The sequence below is a fragment of the Salvelinus namaycush genome, chromosome 30 (genome assembly GCF_016432855.1).
Source record: "Salvelinus namaycush isolate Seneca chromosome 30, SaNama_1.0, whole genome shotgun sequence".
Classification (NCBI taxonomy): Eukaryota; Metazoa; Chordata; class Actinopteri; order Salmoniformes; family Salmonidae; genus Salvelinus; species Salvelinus namaycush.
The window spans coordinates 10,178,640-10,201,021 of record NC_052336.1 but is presented as its reverse complement, the minus strand read 5'-3'; the positions used below and the strand labels follow the sequence as shown (position 1 = coordinate 10,201,021).

General features: G+C 40.7%; 1 protein-coding gene and 1 pseudogene across 2 annotated transcripts; one reads left to right on the top strand and one right to left on the bottom strand.

The window, feature by feature from the left end:
- Positions 1-544: 544 nt before the first annotated feature.
- LOC120024946 lies at positions 545-3,452 on the bottom strand. Of its 2 annotated transcripts, none has more exons than XM_038969330.1 (7): positions 3,272-3,452; positions 2,849-2,955; positions 2,584-2,694; positions 2,406-2,459; positions 2,131-2,292; positions 1,767-1,889; positions 545-1,324 (listed from the first exon to the last, which is right to left on the bottom strand). In XM_038969330.1, exons 1-7 carry the CDS (start codon positions 3,303-3,305, stop codon positions 1,286-1,288), a joined length of 630 nt encoding a protein of 209 aa, XP_038825258.1. In that variant the 5' UTR covers positions 3,306-3,452; the 3' UTR covers positions 545-1,285. The 2 variants fall into 2 exon arrangements, with proteins under 2 accessions (XP_038825258.1, XP_038825259.1); XM_038969331.1 differs by having other exon boundaries at positions 3,299-3,452.
- Positions 3,453-15,820: 12,368 nt separating this feature from the next.
- On the top strand, positions 15,821-20,461 carry LOC120024792 (annotated as a pseudogene).
- The last annotated feature ends 1,921 nt before the right edge of the window (positions 20,462-22,382 follow it).

The following is a 22,382-nucleotide window of genomic DNA, read 5'->3' as shown; positions in this document are numbered from 1 at the left end:
GAAGAAAAATAGGGAAATATTGAAAAGACTCATTGATTGTGTCATGTTTTTGGGTAAACACTGTTTACCCAAAATGTCAATTTTTGTCAATTTCAAGGTGACGCAACGCCTGGTTATACTGCGTTTCTGTCTAAATGTATAGTGTCTAGAGCCATGGCACTGTGTAGGACCTCACTGAAGGCCCAGGCCCCAGGCCCACGGCACGCCACTGTCTAAAACGCTTCCCCCTCCAACACCGTCAAACCACCAGATATACGGGTGTCGGCTAACGTGAATCTGATTGAATCGAGCCCTCATCCATATAATCACTGTAATAATGTGTCTGTTTATTCATCTCTTGGATTTCATTCAGCTCTTTAGGCTTTGTATAAGACATTGTAGCTGTACGCTTGCCCCTGTACCTCTTACCTCTATCCCTTCATAACACTATAGTTATCCATTTACCATTACTCTAAGTCTACCATCTACAAATGGATTAGGAGAAATGGGCACTTCATATCTAGCGGAATTGTAGTTCTCTGTTAGCCAAAAAGGGGCGGCATTGTAATATAAATTGATGGGTATACTTTATTGGTGAATTATAAGCCATTTATAAACCCTTCATTGATCAACTTTTTAACAATCGCTTGTAGAGATATTGACCAAAAGGAGGAAGACCCAGGAAATATAACAAGAACACGAACAGAACAATAGGGTTCCTGCACCTGCTAGGACCCCTAATAACATGTAACTCACATTAGGGTACATCATGTCAAAGAGTTTTTAATTACATAAAGAAATCCATCAGCGTGACTTACACTGAGTGCACAAAACATTATGAACACCTGTTCATTATATGACATAGGTTGACCAGATTAATCCAGGTGAAAGCAATGATCCCTAATTGATATCACTTGTTAAATCCACTTAAGTCAGTGTAAATGAAGGGAAGGAGACAGGTTCAAGAAGGATTTTTAAGCCTTGAGACAATTGAGACATGTTTTGTGTATGTGTACCGTTCAGAGAGTGAATGGGCACCGGTTTGTCTCAAGAACTGCTGCGCTGCTGGGGTTTTCACACTAAATTGTTTCCCGTGTGTATCAAGAATGGTCCACCATCTAAAGGACATCCAGCCAACTTTACACAACTGTGGGAAGCACAGTGTTCTTAAAGTTTTGTGCACTCATTGTATGTGTAGACATATAGGACTACAATATTTTTGTTGATGGAAGAATAACATGTTTTTGGTGGTTGGTTAGTAGGGTTGGATCTCTTGTCTTGATTGGTCCTCACACAGAATCTTTCCTCATTGCTGAGCAGGAGGGACTTGGAGTGTGATCACCGGCTAGAAGAGAGAACTCACATACTCAATTAAGAGATTATAACCGTCATGTTAAAACAACATTCAACCACTGATGATAATTCAGATGACCTGTTCGGTATCTGGTCAAATACAATATTTGAAACGATGAGAAAAGGCCACTCAGCTCATTCTAGACACACCACAAGCATAGTATTGGTTGGCCTCCAACCGAACTTCGCATTTCAAGGAAGGTTCTAGGAAGGCATGGACTGCACGGGACTAGAAATTAGCCTGGGCATTTACAACTCACTGGATTATTTTCTTTCCCTTTTTGTTCCCATCATAAGCCAAATCATGATAATTCTGTGATAAAACCCCAATTTAGACTGGCTCACTGGCCAATGGATCCGTCTGGCATTTGCCAGAATTGACCTATGGCCAGTCCGTTTCTGATTCTAGAGGTTCCATTTCTACACTGACTCACCATTCGTTGTCCCGGGGAGCAGCAGTTGACCACCTTGCAGCAGTAGGCAGCCAGCGTGACAGAGATAGCGATGAGAGCAGTATGTATCAGGACCAACTCAGCAAAGTAATGTGCAGTAGAATCCTGTTGACAAGAATTGGAGCAATGTGTACTTTGTTTCATGTTTCTTCCTATTGTATGACATATTTGCCTCTTTACACATTTGATAAGTAATATTTGCTTGTAACATTTGATAGGACATTCTCAATCTCAGCCCACTTTAACATGTAATCTGAGCATCCCAGTTTGAACATCCTCTTTCTCCATATCCATTTACATTGAAATATTTCCAACACATACTGACATATTGTCTGTACATACTCACAGTGATTGAATAGCAAGTATTGTTGTGATCAGTGCTGTTGATTTCAACGTATTTCCAGCAGTCATAACCATATCTGTGTCCAGCCAAGTTTGACACAGAGACGATCAAGTTGAACGCTGATGCTACACAGGCCACTACCTGCATCCCCAGACAGGCCTTCAGCTGAGACAGAAGGAGGAGAGGAGAGCAACTGAGAGCAGAATAAATGCCACTGATACAGTATATCTCACTTGTTTTCTCAAAGAACATGTACGCCTACAAATTGCATAACTTACAGTGGGAAGATGGAGATTCTGTGCAGCTATGGCCAAACTACCAGCTATGATCACCTGAAGAGAGTACAACAGTAAATGTCACGTCAAACTCATAGTCTCAACACTCAAATCTTTCATTTGCTTGTCTTTTAATATCAATCAAGTGAGTGCAGGGGGCACATGTATGGTGGTCACTCACAAACACTGATCCAATGACATGTGTTAAATCTTCAACCAACATGCTCATGCTGTTGGTGAACATGACAATGACAGAACTTATGTAGAATACACTGAGAGCAATCTGAGCCACCTGAGAAGAGGAACAGAGAGAGGTAAAGTAAAATGAGCTACATATTAAATAACATTAAATAACATTTCATAAATCATAATACATTATAGTGACATTTAAATGGATTGCCAGACTACAAAGACAACACTTCATTTATTTGCTCAGGATGTTTTACCCCCAGTGCTTTGGGTTCAGACTCTAGGTACTTCTGTTTTTTGTGAGGAGTTTTCTGAAAAGTCACTGCGACAAGAGGACCCTCTGCACCGGGCACGGCCTCTTCATCTGAAAAGAACATTTGAGTAAACAGTCTTGCAATAGACTGTTGAACCTACTGTAATTCAATCCAATTGATTGAATAGATTTAAATGTTCTTTGGGAAGAGCATATTGCACAGATTGCTGTTGACATGCAAAAGTTCACATACAAAAGTTCTTAACTGTTAGATTTCCTCAGTGCAGGACAATACATTCTAACTGATGTTTTTTACTGGCAAATTGTTGTCTTCAAAATGACACCCTAAGACGTGCCCAAAAAAGATTGTGTTTGTTTTTAATGCAAACATGCAGATCAGAGTCCAGATTGTCTTGTTTTTACTAACCATGCAATGCAATGATATTTGTTTTACCTGCCATAACTGTTGGATGTTATTAAGATCTCTGAAACCTTCGATAATCTTTAAAATAGTCTACTTTTGACTTCCTTGACGAAATTCACAACAAAACCACCAACGCCCCTAAACTCTTTGTGTGCCCCGTTATTTTTTATCCAATCCCGCCCCCTTCTTGTCAGAGGAATTTGACCCCTCTCTAGGCTCACACACTCCTCCCCCTTAACTGTTAGATTTCAGAAGTGCAGGACAGAATATTCTAACTGATGGTTTTAACTGGAAAATTGTTGAAGACTATGTTCGTGTTCAAAATGAAACCCTAAGTAGTGCACTTTATGGGGAAAAGGTTGCCATTTCAGATGCAAATGGCACCCTAAGGGGCCATATAAACCCCCTGTGGGACAAATTCGGCCCGCGGGCCACCAGGGGTAGGGTGCCATTTCAGACTGTAAGCTATAGTGAGCTATGATTGGTCAATTGCACTGCGATATCGCAGAGTATTTGCATAATGTTCCCATGTCATGTTCGCATCGCCCAACGGTCCCCCCGCCCACTTTGCTTCTCATCGATTTTCTTACATTGAAAATGAATTGCTTCCGTTGTTTCATCGCCCGACATCAGCCCTAGCGGACATGGACCATTTAGACTAGCTTAGATTTGACTTACACTTCAATGCATTACATGTGAGGTGTACATTTCATTCGACTGTAAGGCTTTTCAGAAGTTGAATCGTGGTCATATGATCTTACTGTTATTTATTTGATTGAAAGATATGCATATGTTCATTCAAAAGACTGGACTACAATGTTTAGTTTGATTTATAGCTTGCTTCTTTTATTTGAAAATGTGTGACTTCCACCCACATAGGTCAGCAGTGAAGACCTTTTCAGTATGCCACTGGGTTGTTGTGGAGGGGCACGCTCCTTGATAAGTGCTTTGTAAACATTAACACAAATCATGCCATCAGCTACCACAGCAAGTGAAATCACTGCAACACTTAACAAATAGCTGCAGTCAGTTTCAGAATGGGTGGCATGTCACGTTCCTGACCTGTTTTCTGTTAGTTTTTGTATGTGTTAGTTGGTCAGGACGTGAGTTTGGGTGGGCAGTCTATGTTTTCTGTTTCTATGTTGGTTAATGGGTACCTAATATGGCTCTCAATTAGAGGCAGGTGTTTTTCATTTCCTCTGATTGAGAGTCATATTAAGGTAGGTGTTTTCACACTGTTTGTTGTGGGTGGTTGTCTCCTGTGTCAGTGTCTGTATGTTACGCCACACGGGACTGTTTTCGGTATGTTTGTTCGTTCGGTTTTTGTGTAGTCAGTTTTCCTGTTATTGCGTTCTTCGTGTTTCATGTAAGTTCGTCCAGGTCTGTCTACATCGTTTATTTGTTTTGTTAATTATTCAAGTGTAGTTCGTTTTTTCGTCTTGTTTAATAAATCATGTCATTTCACAACGCTGCGCCTTGGTTCAATCCATGCTCCTCCTCTTCGGATGAAGAGGAGGAGGACTACCGTGACATGGCAAGAAATAAGTTAGTCCTTAATGTTTAGAAAACTAAAAGCATTATATTTGTGGCAAATTATTCACTAAACTCTAAACCTCAACTAAACCTACAAATACCCCAATGGTTATAATTATTGTAATCGGATACATTTTGTACTCTTATAAAGCTATAGACATCCCCCTAATATTGCCACATTGATACGAAATTGATCAGATAAACTAGTCTTCATTATTATGCCTCTGTCAGAAACAGAGGTTTACTGTTTGTTTTACTGTTAACTGAGAGCTGTGGCAATTTTAGAATGTAAATCTTGGTAGGCCAAAAAATAACAAAAAGTCACTACACAACACAACACTAAACAATACATTAAGTGCACTATAACGGTGACAAACGGTGCCCACAAACTGTTAGGGCCTACATAAAGCTGTCCCAAAATCTTTTCTACACCTGGCTATCAGCGGAGCCTGGTCTGGCAGCAAAACAGTTTATTCAGCCTCATTTAGTGCCTTTCAAAATAAAAAAGTGCTAATATGGCTGACTTGCAAAGCTCTACCGCTTCTCTCTCCCGGATCCGGGATCCTCCTCATCAAAAAAGCTGACTAGCATAGCCTAGCCTAACGGGACAGGGATATCATATAATATAATTTCATGAAATCACAAGTCCAATACAGCAAATGAAAGATAAACATCTTGTGAATCCAGCCATCATTTCCTATTTTTAAAATGTTTTACAGCGAAAACACAATATTTATTTATATTAGCTAACCACAATAGCCAAACACACAACGGCATGTTTTCACCATGTTTCCACCGCATAGGTAGCTTTCACAAAACCCAGAAATAGAGATAAAAGTAATCACTAACCTTGAACAACTTCATCAGATGACAGTCTTATAACATCATGTTATACAATACATTTATGTTTTGTTCGAAAATGTGCATATTTGAGGTATAAATCATAGTTTTACATTGCAGCCACCATCACAAATAGCACCAAAGCAGCCAGAAAATTACAGAGAGCAACGTGAAATACATAAATACATGGTGTACAGCAAATGAAAGATAAACATCTTGTGAATCCAGCCAATATTTCCGATTTTTTAAGTGTTTTACAGCGAAAACACAATATATATTTCTATTAGCTCACTACAATAGCCAAACACACAACGCCATTTACTCCCCGCCAAAATAGCTTTCACAAAAACGACAAAATAGAGATAAAATTAATCACTAACCTTGAACAACTTCATCAGATGACAGTCTTATAACATCATGTTATACAATACATTTATGTTTTGTTCGAAAATGTGCATATTTAGAGCTGCAAATTGTGGTTATACATTGTGAATACGTAGCAACAATTCACCAAAATCTCCGGAGATATTTTGGACAGTCACCTAATCTAATCAAAGAACTCATCATAAACTTTACTAAAAAATACATGATGTACAGCAAATGAAAGATACACTGGTTCTTAATGCAACCGCTGTGTTAGATTTAAAAAAATAACTTTAGTAGAACATACAGCATGCAGTATTGTGAGACAGCGCTCACATATTCTCCGCCTTGTTGGAGCCAACATTTACCACAAAAATACGAAATAAAATCATAAATAATCTCTTACCTTTCTTGATCTTCCATCAGAATGTAGTGCAAGGAGTCCTATTTCCAGAATAAATCGTTGTTTGGTTTTAGAATGTCCATTTCTTCTGTCGAATTAGCAACTTTGGCTAGCATTGTGGAGCTCACGTGTCCAAGAAATGTTTGCGCATGGAACAAAAAATTCCAAAATTACCAATAAACGTTGAATAAACTGATCAAACTCGGTTGAAAAATCCTACTTTATGATGTTTTTCTCATATGTATCAAATAAAATCAGAGCCGGAGCAATTCGCCGTGTATACCGAACGCTTTTCAGAAGACAACGTGGAGCTCCCTCGCGCGCCGTCGAAAACTGACAAAAGAGCTGACCTGCCACTCCAAAAGCTCTTATTCGGCCTCACATCTAGCTAGACACCCCATTCAACCTTCTACTGCCTGTTGACATCTAGTGGAAGGCGTATGAAGTGCATACAGATCGATAAATAAAAACCAGTTGAATAGGCAAGCCCTGACACAGACCCTCGTTTTCAGATTTTTCACTTCCTGTATGGAAATTTGCTGCCAAATGAGTTCTGTTTTACTCACAGATATAATTCAAACAGTTTTAGAAACTTCAGAGTGTTTTCTATCGAATAGTAATAATAATATGCATATTGTATGATCTAGAACAGAGTACGAGGCTGTTTAATTTGGGCACAATTTTTTCCCAAAGTGAAAACAGCGCCCCCCTATTCACAATAAGTTTTAAACAAATGTGGTTTCTAATGACAATTGAGATGTACAAACTATGGCATGAGGGGATTAAGACATTAATGAGCAAGCTAGGATGGACGTAGTCAATATAACTATTTGTTTAGCACTTTTGAAATTCAGAACATGTGCCGCTCTTACAGTGTTCGCCCTGTACACCAAGTCAGATCTGTAGGATAAATAAAGGGGGCATATAAGCTGACAATGAAAGCTCTTACAATATTCAATGATTACATTTCTCTAAAACAGGTTATAGGCTACATGTGCACCACCAAGTCAGAACAGTAGGCACAATTAAGAGAGGTCAATATGCCAAATTATTAGGGTGAGGCATATGGCCTACTAACATGTTACTACACAACATACACTTATTATTACTTTCTTAGTTACAATAGACATATCTCCCTGGAATATTACAGCATTTATGCAGCAGCATACAATTCATTTTTGGACTCACCTTGTTGTACTGTGCTCACTTGAACAGGAAAGTGGCGCGGTGGTCCTTTGTGGGAAAATGTTGTCATCAAAGTCTGGCATTCTCTGGATTTATGGCGCTTTCAAAACAACTGGGAACTCTGAAAAATATTTGTTTTTGAATCATGATGATTTAATTGATCTTCAGGTCGTAGCTCTCGAAAGAGAACAGATTTACATTTCCGAGTTGGATGACCATTCAAAACGTATTTTCCCAGTCGGATCTCGTTTATTCCTGATTTCCCAGTTGTCTTGAACTCACTGAAGTCAAGTTTTGCAGTTCCGAGTTAACAGTTGTTTTGAGCGCAGCACAAATCATGCTTCATTGACAGCATAGCCAATGTTGAATGTTAATCATTTTAAACTTGGAAAAGAGCCCCTTAATCCCAGATTTGGGACGACACTGCCACTCCACTGAATAGCAGGATAGTGATTGCTTTGCAATGCTTGCAGTTAGCCACCGCCACTGATTCCTTCCAAACCACTCATTGTTGAATTTGTGATTTCCAACTTGTTGTGTAATGTTTATGTCCAATGGCCGATGAGCACCAATACGTTTTATCTATAATTTCTCTTCATTATTTCTCTTCATATGACAAAGATTCAAAAGGATTTACCAGTAGATTGTCGACTTAATTCATGATGATGACTGCTAGCTAAGATTTTGAAAGTATGATGTTGACATGATCAGTTCAATCAAAGCTACTGTACATATAAAGTGATTTCACATCATTTTATCTGTGGCCAATGACCTTGAGCCTTATTGTATGGGCACTTCTAATGTAAGTCTATGGCAGCACCCAAGGGGCTAGAATTTTCTGGCACTACCCTTAAACACTACGTATTTTCTACTGGCTTGCCCCACCACCACAGAAAGCACTGAGCTAGGCTGAAACACTGTATTTTGGAGCTGCCTTACTCAAGAAAACAAAAATGAGACCATGTTTGTGTGCAGCTTTATTAACTCAATGATATATATATATTTTTACATTGTTTTCAAACTGATATGTGACACCAAAATAACATTTATTTATTTTTATTGTATTTTTTTGCTAATAATGTGTGTCTCTGCCCCACCTGCCATGAACAACGAGTCGCCACTGACTGAGACCTATTAGAAGGGACATTAAATCATTGGAATAAAGAGCCAGGATTTAAACAAATTCTAAACGTTTCATTGACATGTCACTTTCACTTTCCCTTTAGATAAAAGGTACATGCACATGTAGTTTCTCATAATTCAATAGCTCTCAGTAATACAATACTTTCAGAGAACTTGCAAATGCTTCACGTTGAAACAATAAGTTAATATGTTTATAGATTCGTTATTAAATGGTTTAGGAAAAAGCCATAATTTACAGCGGGAAATCTAGCGGCATGAGGAATGAGGAATTGTGGAATGAGGAAGTGAGACAGGAGTTGACGGATTTCAGCCTGTTCCATTTGAGTGGACCATTCTGTTTCGCAGGACTCGAGTAGACAGGTGATGATCTCGAAGAAATCAGACAAATCTCCCGCTGAAACGCAAGTTACAATTTTATCCATGGTCTATTCAGCATAAAGGATTTTTATTTTACAGATGCAAAGTTGAATGCAGGTGTCACGGTTGCCTTTGAGGCTTATCATCACGTTTTGGATTCACCTATTTCTCACATGCTCTCTGCAAAATTCAATGTATGACAATTGTGCAATCACAACCCTTAGCTATCTCTTTGCCTTCTCTAAACTTGTTTGACTTTATCTGGTTTATAGACTGTCATGAGAATTTTTATCCCAATGGTTGAACTCAACTATCACTCAAGCTTTGTCTATTCCCCAGAGGTCGTAAATCTCCGGTTAATAAAGAATTAGACAAAATCTCAGATTCTGCAATAGATCAATACTTTATTCAGAGAGCGCTCTCACTTCAAAATGAGAACACAATCTTTTTATAACACACACACACACACACACACACACACACACACACACACACACACACACACACACACACACACACACACACACACACACACACACACACACACACACACACACACACACACACATGAACTCACATCAGTAGAAACTCCACCTCTCTTTAGGTGGGCTGTATTTTTCAACAATACTAACACATAGTTTCTCATTATCTTCTGCAAGCCTAGCCCTTTCTAACAGTTACTCCCCTACCTAGGTTGGGGAGGCCTCTTTCCTGTTATTGGTTTCAGAGTTCTCACAAGTCGACAGTTCAGTTGGCCTTGGATGTCTCAACTATACCCAGCTCATATTGCAAAATAGTAACACAATGGCCTAGTCACACACATTATTGAATTATGACTCTAACATATTCCATACAATTATATGGTTTCAGGGTGGAATACTTTAGTCATTATCTTAAACATACAAATTATTCTATCAATCCACCCTTTGACTAAATATTACATCTTGATACAACATTTGTTTATTAAAAAAATCACATCATCACACCCATAAATGTATTTACAACGTCTATTTCACCTCACCTGGGTATATTTATATTTCTACTTCCAGTTATAACTCTTCCTTTTGAGATTTCCACTATAACCTTCACACGTTAGAACTAAGTTTTTTCTAATTGTAAATTATCGGCATCGAAGGGATCATCAGTGTCCACCAGGCCTCATCCCATTGGTCGGAGTCTGGAATAGGTCCGTACCTCAACATCTGCTGAGTCACTGCATTCACCAACGCCTTGCTCACCAAGCCTCGAACACAGGGAATAAGACAACAACCACATAATACGAGCATACCCATACAAACAATAGCATCCCCCAAAATGGTAGCTACTATAGTTTTCCATTTACCAAACATTTCATCGAACCACCCTGTCACAGATGTATTAACCCCTGAGTTCTCAGCCCATTCTTCACTTAGAGCCGTTAACCCTGCTAGAGCTCTTGTAACTGTCCCATCTGGTGATGTGTTGTTAGGAATAAACGTGCAGCAATGAACCCCTATCATTCTACATACCCCGCCCTTTTCTGCCAATAACATATCGAGAGCCAGCCTATTTTGCCAGGTCATGAGGGAGGTGGCGGATAATTGGTCAGATAACTGCATCCCCGGTGTCATTCATGAATTTCTGTTGATTATAATAGATGTAATTAATCCAATCCACATTTTTATTTATTGTCAACCACCAAAATAACGTAGTGGTAAAGCCTTCACCTATTTGATTCATAGCTTTGTATTCATCTGGAACTCCCCTGGGGATGCCAATAGCATTCATCTAGACCGGGCTACTCCCATCCTGGTCAAAACTCCTCCTGTGCCTACTTTGGCCTCCTATGACTGGCCTCTGATGACTAACTCTAACTGGTTGGACCAATAGCACCGGGGCGCAAGTACCTAACCACCCTTTTGGTAGTTTCTGTCGTATGCGTCCTTTGCTGGTACAAGCCAACCATACATCAGTTATAGGTGCTGTGAGGTTAAGAATTTTCTCCTGTGCTTCCAAAGTCAGTCACATTAACTATCAGACTTACATCCATTAAAATCTCATAAATTCCTGGTGCCATTCTTGTGTCTATAACACTGGTACTCACCAGGAGTTAAAGTGAACCGAGGTGGGTTGGCCGAGTATCTCAATCTGGCCATCCCAATCCCTGTACAGTTGTCTGCTTTCCTAGGGAATTGTTTAATGTTTACCTTAAATCCTACATCTTGACCTTCTTTGACTCCTATTCTGTAAGTCACTCGTCCTTGATGGTCAGTGTGTTAAATAGTTTGTCTTTTACTTCTTATCAATGACAACGGCGTCGTATAATTAGTACCGGAAGGTGGTGGATCTGGATGTATCAGAAAGATTACCAAGACTATGATGCAGCTCAGAGTCCCTAATATTCCCAAAAACCGCCAACCCTCTCCTGCCCTTAGTCGGTCTGCTAGGAACCACCCCATACTCACACCTCTATGAGCACACACAGTGATGATAGGTCAGGAAAGGGAATCTTTGTTAGGGGGGTAACCCCCGGACCCTATTGGTACTCGGTTCTGCCCCCTAACTCTGTGTGTGTTCAGCAATGTTTGTATGTGTTCCTATCTTTTTGCAGTGGGTAACGTGGACCTAAGTAGCTCTCTCCGCTATTCTAATGGCAAAGGCGATGGTTAACAGTGGTATGGTATGGGCCTTCCCAACGGGGCTGCTTCCAGTCTTTTATCCTCAAGGATTGAATCCACACCCAGTCTCCCGGTTGGATCGAGGGAATCACCTTCTTCTTTAACTCGCCTTTAGGACACAAAAGCTTTGACATACGGGTGTGGTTAACAAACAACATTCTCATGTGTTCTGCTAGGGTATGTTCTATTTCTATATCTGCTTGCTCTGGTCCACCCAATTCGGGAATTCTATATGGTCTACCTGATTAGCTAAAATGTAATCGGTTGTTTAAAGAAATAGATCCTAGTAAACCAACTCTAGGGATAATATCTGGACCTAATATTTTAGCTACCATAATCGTGTCCGCCAAGTAAGTTGGGAACGCTTCTACCCATTTAATATATTTATCTATTATTAAACACCACTTCTTTCCCTCACTTCAAGATAGTTCAATGAAGTCCATTTCCAATTGTTGGAATGGATATTCTACCTGGGGGGTATTCCCCCAGTGGTGCTCTTACTCTACCTTGATGATTATTCTGTGCACAGATAACACATCGTGAACAAATCTTTAATTTTTTCCCCAAGTAGTTAGTTATACCATAGGCCCGATAGGCCACAAAATGTTTCCTAACCTGCTCTACCATCCCCCTGTTGACACATGGCTTTACCCATGTGTCAATATTACTGCATATCTAAACAGTAACTTTAATAAAAATAAATAAATGATCCTTATACCAGACATTATCTCATAGAATTACCCTTTTCTTTTTCCACATCTGGGGTGTTCATTCTTGGCTATCCTGTAACAATTCTCTGTCAATTGTCCTATCTTCTTTAAGATTTATCTGTGCTGCTTTGTATGGTTTTAAATGCATATGCGCTGTCTGTGTAAATAGTAACCTTTCTCTCCTTTCTTATTTCGCAGGCTCTAGTCAATGCTACTATTTCGGCCTGCTGTGTAGAATCATTTCTGGGCAATGGTTCAGTGTCTAACACCTTAGTTCCTGAAACCACCTAAGCTTTCATCCCCCTTTCAGTTGGGGTAACAACTACGTTCAACAAAATCATCATATCTCTTCCTAGCAACTTACTAAACATAAACATAAAATAAAAACTAAAATACCTGCCTGCCCTCCTAACTTTTCATATTTTTAAAACTAATGGGGCAGACAGTCTTTCCACGAAATAATATCCTAAAGCTAAGCCAATTCAAACACTTCACAGTCTAGATCCAATAAGTCCTTGCTCTCTCTCTCCTACTCGGAGTCTTCCTGTCTCCTCCTATTCTTATTCTGTCTTTTCTGTCTATCACGGTATTATCTCTGTCCCTCATTTCTCAGGAGAGCCTTACACTCTCATAGCAGGTGTCCTGTTTTATCACAATTAAAACACAGATCCTCTCCGTCTCTGTCATTGCGTTTCCCTGTTTTTCCTCTTCTGTCTACAGTCTCTGCTCCTCCCCGCTATTTCCCCTAGGGTTGCTATCAGGTACTCTACTCCCTTCTGTTCTTTTTTAGTTCTGTCGTTTTTCCCATGCTGCTCATAGTGAACGGCATATCTCTTTACCTCTGCTAGAGTTGCTCTTCCCCACCCTACTAGAGTCTTATTCATGGTATGACTTATCTCTGGGCGCATTCCACTGAGGAAAGCTATTTTCAGTAGCTGGTGATATGCTGTATTGTTCCCCTGGGCTACCGGTGGCTCTATTAACCCACTGTTGGCATTGAATACATCTTTCAGCTTCTCTAGGTACTGACTTATGGTCTCACTGTCTCCCTGCTTACATTCGTGGACCTTGGGAAAATCGGTATGTCGGTGATAGTGTTCCCTCAGATTATTACACAGCTGTGTTATTCTGTTGACATACGGCCCATCTGCTGCCCAGGGCAATACCACCAAATCATTATGTCCAGGTACCCACTGTCCCCAGACCGCTGCCCAGTCCTTCTCCACCAGCTGTCTTACTGCTCTCTCAATCTCCCCTGTTTCTAGCTTAAAGCTGGCTGCTAGACCTCCCAGATCTCTTCTGAACCCTTCTATACCTGTCTTAGGATGCACTACACCCTCTTTGGCTCGGACCACATCTCTCTGTGTCCATGCCCTGTATACATCCAGAGTGACCGGTGGCCCATCATCCCCAGCCCGTGGGTTTGGCAATGCTATCATAGGGTACTGGCCACTCTCTCCATCCTCCTCCTCCATCCATTCTGAATCTCCATGGCTTTTCTTTTGCTTTTCTTTCTCTTTGCCTTCTGCTCTCTATCTTGCTCTCCTCCTGGCCCCCCCTCCTCTTCCTACTACTCCCAAACCATCAAGGTCTCAGCATAGGTGCGGGGGAGCCCTTCTCCGTCTGCCTTTCCTACTATCTGTCTGACGCTCTTTCTCTTTCTTACGTGTCTTTTCTTTCCCATAAACGAATGCTAAACATAGCATATGTTTTATCTGTACCAATGAAATCTCTCCTTCGGGAGTCCACTGTAATTTATCCAACAATAACATGGGTTAAACTTAAATCAGTCCCATCAATACTTTAATATATGTTGCATAGTATGGGATCCATTATCTACAGTAATTTGCCATCCCTAAGAACTGCAACATATTTCTTTCATAAATAATTTTAACGCTTATAAAATCACTGTTTTTCTATCTCTATCTATTTCACTGCCCTGTTGGCTTAAAATATGTCCTAAATACTTAACATAAGTCTACCATAATTACAATTTATTCTTGCTAACTTTATAACCTTATTCAACTAAAAAATATATAATAATACTATAATATAAATTTTACAGCCTTGTTGTGTTAAATTTCTCACAAAAATATCCTCTACATAAAACAACAGCTAACTACCTAAAGGAGAATAAAACTCGGAATCCAAACCACCATTAACTATCTGGGTGAACTAAAATGTAAGAAAAACGAATTTACCAAATCAATCACAGAGAAAAATCTACTATCTAATTTTACCAGATTTAGGAGAGTACTAGAATCAGGGACACAAGAAACTCTTAAAATAATACTTCTATTTACTCCTTATAAGTCCAGCACCATTCTCTATCCCACTAAGAGTGGAGCCTTTCGGACTGAAAACATGGACAAGTTTCAAAAAACATCTTCTCCTCCAATAATAACATCATTATCCATTATTTAATTAAACATAGGTATAACCCCTGCTATTACTTCTGGTTTCAATAAATACTGCCTTCAATAACGTCAATAAAATAATTTAGGAGTAACAGTTACAGGTAAAACTCCTTTAATAAATCCCACATCTGTCACTCCTTTTAACCATAACATCTCCGGTATCCCTGTGTCTAGCTTGAAACTTTCTCTCTGCTCTCGCTCTCGTTGTCTCTGTCTCTGTCTCTATCTTGCTCTCTCTGTCTCTCTCTATCTTGTTCTCTCTGTCTCTCTCTATCTTGTTCTCTCTGTCTCTCTATCTTGTTCTCTCTGTCTCTCTCTATCTTGCTCTCTCTGTCTCTCTCTATCTTGTTCTCTCTGTCTCTCTCTATCTTGTTCTCTCTGTCTCTCTCTATCTTGTTCTCTCTGTATCTCTCTATCTTGCTCTCTCTGTCTCTCTCTATCTTGTTCTCTCTGTCTCTCTCTATCTTGTTCTCTCTGTCTCTCTCTATCTTGTTCTCTCTGTCTCTCTCTATCTTGTTATCTCTGTCTCTCTCTATCTTGTTCTCTCTGTCTCTCTCTATCTTGTTCTCTCTGTCTCTCTCTATCTTTTTATCACTATCTTCTTCTTTCTTTACACTTGCCTTCTTGCCTTCTTTTCCGGGCATCAGACAGCCACACCCTGGCTGCTTCTAACCCTCGACCTGCTGATCATTACATAGATACAAATCATTACATAGATACAAATCATTACATAGATACAGATCATTACATAGATACAGATCATTACATAGATTCAAATCATTGCATAGATACAAATCATTACATAGATACAGATCATTACATAGATACAGATCATTACAAAGATACAGATCATTACATAGATACAGATCATTACATAGATACAGATCATTACATAGATACAGGTCATTACATAGATACAGATCATTACATTTTTATTTAATTTTATTGCTTTCAACCAGGTCCTCCCTGAGGCCCAACGAGCTGGCCTATCTTTTGGAAACTGTCATACTGCCGATCTAGAAGATACTAGAGAAGGTACAAAATAACCACATGGTACAGCTATCCAGACCCTCCAGACAGACAGGCCTGGTCTGGTGAGGAGGCTAAGGGACCCTATTGAAGGAGCTCTGGAGGTCCTGCTGGATACGGGCAGCTTTACACCATCTGATTGCGATGAAGTGCAGCTACTTGTGTACACCCCCTCACAACAGGTAACCAACCGCACCCTGAGACCAGTATAAAAGCTTTATTTATGTCTACATGCCTGGTATGATGTAGAGTACAATGATATTACACAACTTCCCTGTCCCTCTTGGAATTAAGTTCATGTTTGCACATCCAAACAGGTCATGCTGTCCTTAGAGTTTTTTGTAATTAGACATGTTATTTAGGTTCAGATAGTATGGGTGAATGTGAATTAACTGACTTCTTTGTCATGTAGGCAAGGCTTCTACCAGGTCAGATCAAGGGGGGAGCCTGCAACAAAGGTCCTACTTGTCAGGATTTGGCCAGGATTGTTCCGGTTTTGGCCACTAGATGCCCCCATTGTGCTTTTTTGACCCTTTTGTTTTCCCTTGTTTCCAGTTATTATTTGCGCCTGTGCCTCGTTTCCCTTGAATGTATTTAAACCCTTAGTTTTCCTCAGTTCTTTGATCTGTGTTTGAATGTTAGCACCCAGCCCCAGCAATGCTGTGTACATTTGTTACTCCAGTTGGATTCTCTTGTGGTACTCTGTTTTTGTTCTCGTTTATTTATTTTTGATTATCTTTTGAGGCTTTTTCCTGCTGTACCTACCACCTTGTGGATTTACCTTTTGACTTGGAGGATTACCTTTTTCTCTTGGTATTACTTTTGACGTTGTGGATTTATATTTTTGCCTGAAGAACTTTCCTTTTTTCTTTATTAAAACACAGTCTCAAGTACTGCTGTGTCTGCCTCATCTTCTGGGTTCTGCCAACTATTAGTGGCTCAGTTTGCTAAGTGACTGTTTCTCACACCAGAGACCCGAGTTCGCAACCGGGTCCTGACACTACTGCAATACTTTCAGCAAACAGAAGACCATCCCTCACCATCTAACCAAGAGGCTCCTCCCAAAGGTATTGTATTATATCACAACACTAAAAGTCACACGGCTACTTGCAAGACATTTGCATATAGCACTAATACATAGATGTTACACTAATACTTGTTAGATATTGTATTGTTTGCTATGATGTCCTGTGTATTTCAATCATTCGTATTATTTGTGTGTTGCTGCAGAGTGCTTGTCCTATCAGAAGAAGCTGCACAGCACTGTCGGCCCAGTCACATTTCCTCAGCACGTTTGGAGGAACCAGCAGTCTGTCTCTAGAAGACAAAGAGGGTCACAGAGGGTCAGCTGGAGCTTGCCCAGGGTGGCAGTGAGGCCCAGCCCCAGACTGGTGCTCTGGGGCTGGAGGACATGGTGGGCCTGGTGGGCACCCTGAACCAGGAGGCTGACACTGTGCTAGTCTCTGGGGAGGCAGGCAGTGGGAAGAGCACCCTTCTCCAGAGGCTACACCTCCTTTGGGCCAGGGGGGCGGCTCTACATGATTTCTTCCTCCTCTTTCCCTTCAGCTGCCGCAGGCTGAGCTCGGAGCAGAGGGAGCTGTCTCTCAGAGAGCTGCTGTTCCTTCACTGCTGCTGGCCGGACGGGGACCAGGACCGAATCTTCCAGTTCATCCTGGACCATCCGCACCTCATCCTCTTCACCTTCGACGGCCTGGATGAGTTCATGCAGAGCTTCTCAGACTCAGAGCAGAGGCACTGCTGCCCCACCCAGTGTGCCCCCGCCTCCACCCTGCTCTTCAACTTGCTGCTGATCCCTCATGAAGGGGGTGAGGAAGGTATGTTTTATGTATACGGCTAAATGAGATGTGTAGGATTTTTATGCGTAATGTATGTGTCGACTGTGCTTAGTGTGTATAGTGTTTATTTTGCATAAAGCAGTTCCTGTATCAAGACAATTTTCTCCTCAGGGACAATAAAGTTTATCCCCATCCTAAGGTGGTGACCAGCCGGCCGGAGGCAGTGGGTCCTGCCCTGAAGCGGTACATTCGCAAGGAAGTCCTCTTGAAAGGCTTCTCGCTCGGCGGGATCGACTGCTTCGTGAGGAAGCATCATCGCAACCCGACATTGGCCACCAGGGTCCTGGAATCTCTACGAAGCAACACAGCTCTACTGGGCCTGTGTCACATCCCTGTTTTCTGCTAGATTGTGTCCAAGTGTTATAAGGAGCTGCTGGGCTGTGGAGAGGGAGAGGGCAGTCCCCAGACCATCACAGATGTTTACCTCATGATCCTGCAGCACTTCTTCCAGCGCCGGGCCTCTCAGAGGAACACCATGGGGATAGGATGGGTGCAGGAGCACCAGGATACTGCCCTGCATCTGGGGCAGCTAGCCATGGAGGGCCTGGGGGCCTCTTGTTACATCTTCACAGGCACAGGGCTACAGAAGTGTTGTGTGGCCGAGGAAGATATCTGCATGGGGCTCCTCATACGTAGTAAAGACCTCTCCTCCTCCACTAACTGCAAACACTACCAGTTCCTGCACATTACCATGCAGTGCTTCTTTGCTGCTCTCTACGTTGTCCTGAACAATAACTCGGACCGCTCCACCATCCCTAAGCTCTTTCAGCCCCAGGACAGGCAGCAACAGTCTGGCTTTCACAGGGCATGTCTGGGGCACTGCTTGACCCAACAAGGGGCCTTGAAGGAGGCCAATACGGCAGCAGAGACCCCAAACCTCCAGATAACAGCTACTTTTGTGTCTGGGCTCTTGTCTCAGCGCCACCGTAGCCTGCTGCTCCTCTCCTGCCCTGGGCCCACTCTGGACAGGAAGTCCAAGCAGGTGGTGACTGGCCAAAGGCATGCAGAAGCACTTTAAATCCATCCCTCGGCCCGTGGAGGGGGAGAAGAGCATGCACGCCATGCCGGGCTTCGTGTGGCTCATCAAGTGCATCCATGAGATGCAGGACAGCAGGATCGCCAGAGACACTATGGCTAAGCTAGAGGTGGAACACCTGAAGCTGACCTATTGTAACATAGGCCCTTTGGAGTGTACTGCACTGGCCTACTTGCTCCAGCACCTTAGGAACCCTGTGGGGCTCCAGCTAGACTACAACTACGTAGGAGACGTTGGGGTGGAGCAGCTGCTGCCTTGCCTGCATGTCTGCCACTCTGTATAGTAAGTGTGGAAAGCTTTACCATGCTATTTACTATGACATTCACTATGGGATTATTTTAGCATAAACATGTTACCTTGTGCCAGTAACATAACACACAGGACACTAAACTAAGGCCTAATAATACGATTATTTTTTATTTCACTCCCTCAGCCTGAGACACAATAACATATCAGATGAGGGAATCTGTAAATTGATTGAAAAAGGCATCCAGTGTGAGTGTTTTCAGAAGATTGCGTGAGTATGTCCAAATCTATTTTCCACTGTCAGGTGACCTATAGCTAGGATATGGTGGCTGTAAACGTTCTATGTCAAATATGCAGATGTTCAATCGGTCACTACAGTTCTTGGGGTAGGAAGCAGACTACCCTATCTCTCTGAGAATGACAAAGTTGTTTTTATGCCTATCACAATGCTGTAATATCTGATTTACAATTTTAATAATCTCTTCGTTTTTTAGGCTTTGGGGAAATAAAATAGGTGATAAAGGTGCAGAGGCCATTGCCAATGCTCTAAAGGACAGCCAAACCTTGGTGTGGCTCAGGTAATGTTAGACTAGTGATAGGTTGAACCATGAACATTACTAACACATCCATACTATCATGGGCAACTATATGTCCAGACAGCCCTGTTATCATTCAAATACTTCAACATAGGAATAAATCTTACTGTCAGATGTATGTTTCATGGCAGCCTGGTAGACAATGGTGTTGGCAGTGCAGGAGCATGTGCTCTTGCCCCACTCATCAAGAACAGTACGCTTGAGGAGCTGTGGTGAGTATATTGATAGCACATCCTGAATACTGAAAAGGACTTTGCAGCTACCCACGTTCCGTTTTGCCTCAACTGACATTTTGAAAGTTGTGGTTGTGCTAAACACATTTTTCACTCTGCTCTCTCATGCCCTCCACAGGTTAACCAAAAACTGCATCACAAGAACAGGTGTGGAGTGTCTAATACTGGCTCTTGAAAGCAACACTAGTGTGAAGGCAGTGTGGTATGTTAACATTATGCTTTAATCATTTAGACAGTTATATACTGGCTGAGAAATGTAATTTACAAAGTGTTATGTCCTATACATACAGTACAGTATGTTGTAGTCTCCTATACCTCCCCATACACGTGAAGAATGGATCTCAAATCACTTAAGAAGGTCTCTAATCCAAAGACTGTAAATTAGAGTTAAGAGAATAATTGTTTTCTTTCTAGGTTGAGAGGTAATGAGCTCAGCCCAGAAGAGGTGGAGGAGATGACACAGCGGGAACCCAGGCTTACATTCTGATGATACCAAGTGCAGGTCAACTATACTGGAGTATTATTGTTTACAGCCATGTGTATGTCTGTTTGTAATTTATGTAACTTCTTTAGTAGCATTTCCCTTAAAATGGTAGTTGTGATATTTATATGTTTTTATGTACATTATGGATCATGTTGGATGTGATGTTCTCAATGATGTAAACAGTGTGGGCAAGCTTGTTTTATCCATTCACAATAAGTAGCAACTTCTGACCTGCTCTGCTACTACAGGCAGCTTGTTTGGTAGCATTCTTTTCATATTAGTCATATTAGTCATTGTGATAAGGAACTGGTCTGACACTTGTTTTAAGTAAGCACCATTGTGTGACCCTATTGTTTCTGGCTAATTATCAAATAACAGTCAGGTATTTGAACTGGTACATCAGTATTCTTATATACCCTATTGTACACCGACTGGCAGTGCCAGTATGTTTGATAGCACGGGTTGATTCAGCGGTGACATGACTCTTATTTTATCAGTGAATCACTAACAGTGATTACATTAGTCCTATTGTGTCAGTGCTCTATGGTGGGGAAAGAACGGCTTGTTATGTCACCTTGCCTACAGAGAAATGTTAATGTAGGCTATTACATTTTAAAGATGCACTATGCAGATATCTCTCTGCCATTTGCTGGTTGCTAAATTTCTAATAGTTTGCTTAATTTCAGTTTGTGGCAACAAGCAAGTATAATGTAGAGAATCCCAAAAAGTTACATATTGCAGCTTTAATTTGAAGTAAAACAGCAATTCAGAGTACAATTAATGAAATATAATTTCTCCAAAATATAATATGAAGAATTCACATGCTGCTTTTATCAATATTTGCACATCCTTCTGCATTCAGAACAAGTAATTTGCATGTCAACACACACACATGCCTGGTTTGAATGACATTAATCTGTGTACACTGTACAAGTCACATTATAGTGGATCCCAGACCTGTCAACAGCACTGTTAATGTGGGAGGCAATCAATTATGAATATAAACCCTGTACTGCTGATGGTTTGTATTGGCCATTGTATTGGCTTTGAAGCCCCTGGTCGGCCATATTGGCACTCCCCAGTAGGAGCAGTCCTCCAACGGAATGTGTAATTCTACAGTATTTCAATTCAACTTTTCAAGGACACAATTACATATTTAAGTATTTTGTTGTTGTAGTGGTGACAGTATTATTAGTAATCTCTAAGGTGATACTTTAACGAAAATGTTTTTATATGTTTTTTAATTTTTGTGTTTAGCTCACAATATAATTTAAACCTATGTATGAAGGTGATTGTAATAGAATAAATTTGGCAAAAATTGATGTAGATCACAATGGCGGGGGAGTACCAAGATCAGGCCAAGATTTTTTTATAATAATTTTTTGGGTTTGCAGATAAACCAGTATACATACAAGAAGTATACAAACAGACAATGATAACATATGCTAGGGGGTACAACAAATTAAATATTATACAAAGACCTTAAAAGATGCACATATTGATTGTTTTAACAGCTTTTTTATTAGAAGAATGTAGAATGGTCTTAATGTACTGCTCGAATTCCTTATAGAAAACACGTAAGAGTGTTTTTTTATTAGTGAATTTACATTTATGATTATGACATTTTGCCATTAGCACAATTAGATTTATGAGATAAAATTGTTTTTCATTATCCTTATTATAGTTAAGGAAACCGAGCAGCATATTCTCCCATAAAAAACAAAGTCATCAAGAATATTAACAGTTATAAATGTCACGCCCTGGCCTTAGTATTCTTTGTTTTCTTTATGTTTTTTAGTTAGGTCAGGGTGTGACATGGGGAATGTATGTGTTTTTGTAGTGTCTAGTGTAGTTGTCTAGTTATGTCTATGGCTGCCTAGATTGGTTCTCAATTAGAGGCAGCTGTGGTTCATTGTCTCTGATTGAGAGCCATATTTAAGGCAGTCATAGGCATTGGGGTTTTGTGGGTAATTGTCTGTGTCTATGTTCTATGTTGCATGTGTGCACTTAGTTCATTTATATAGCT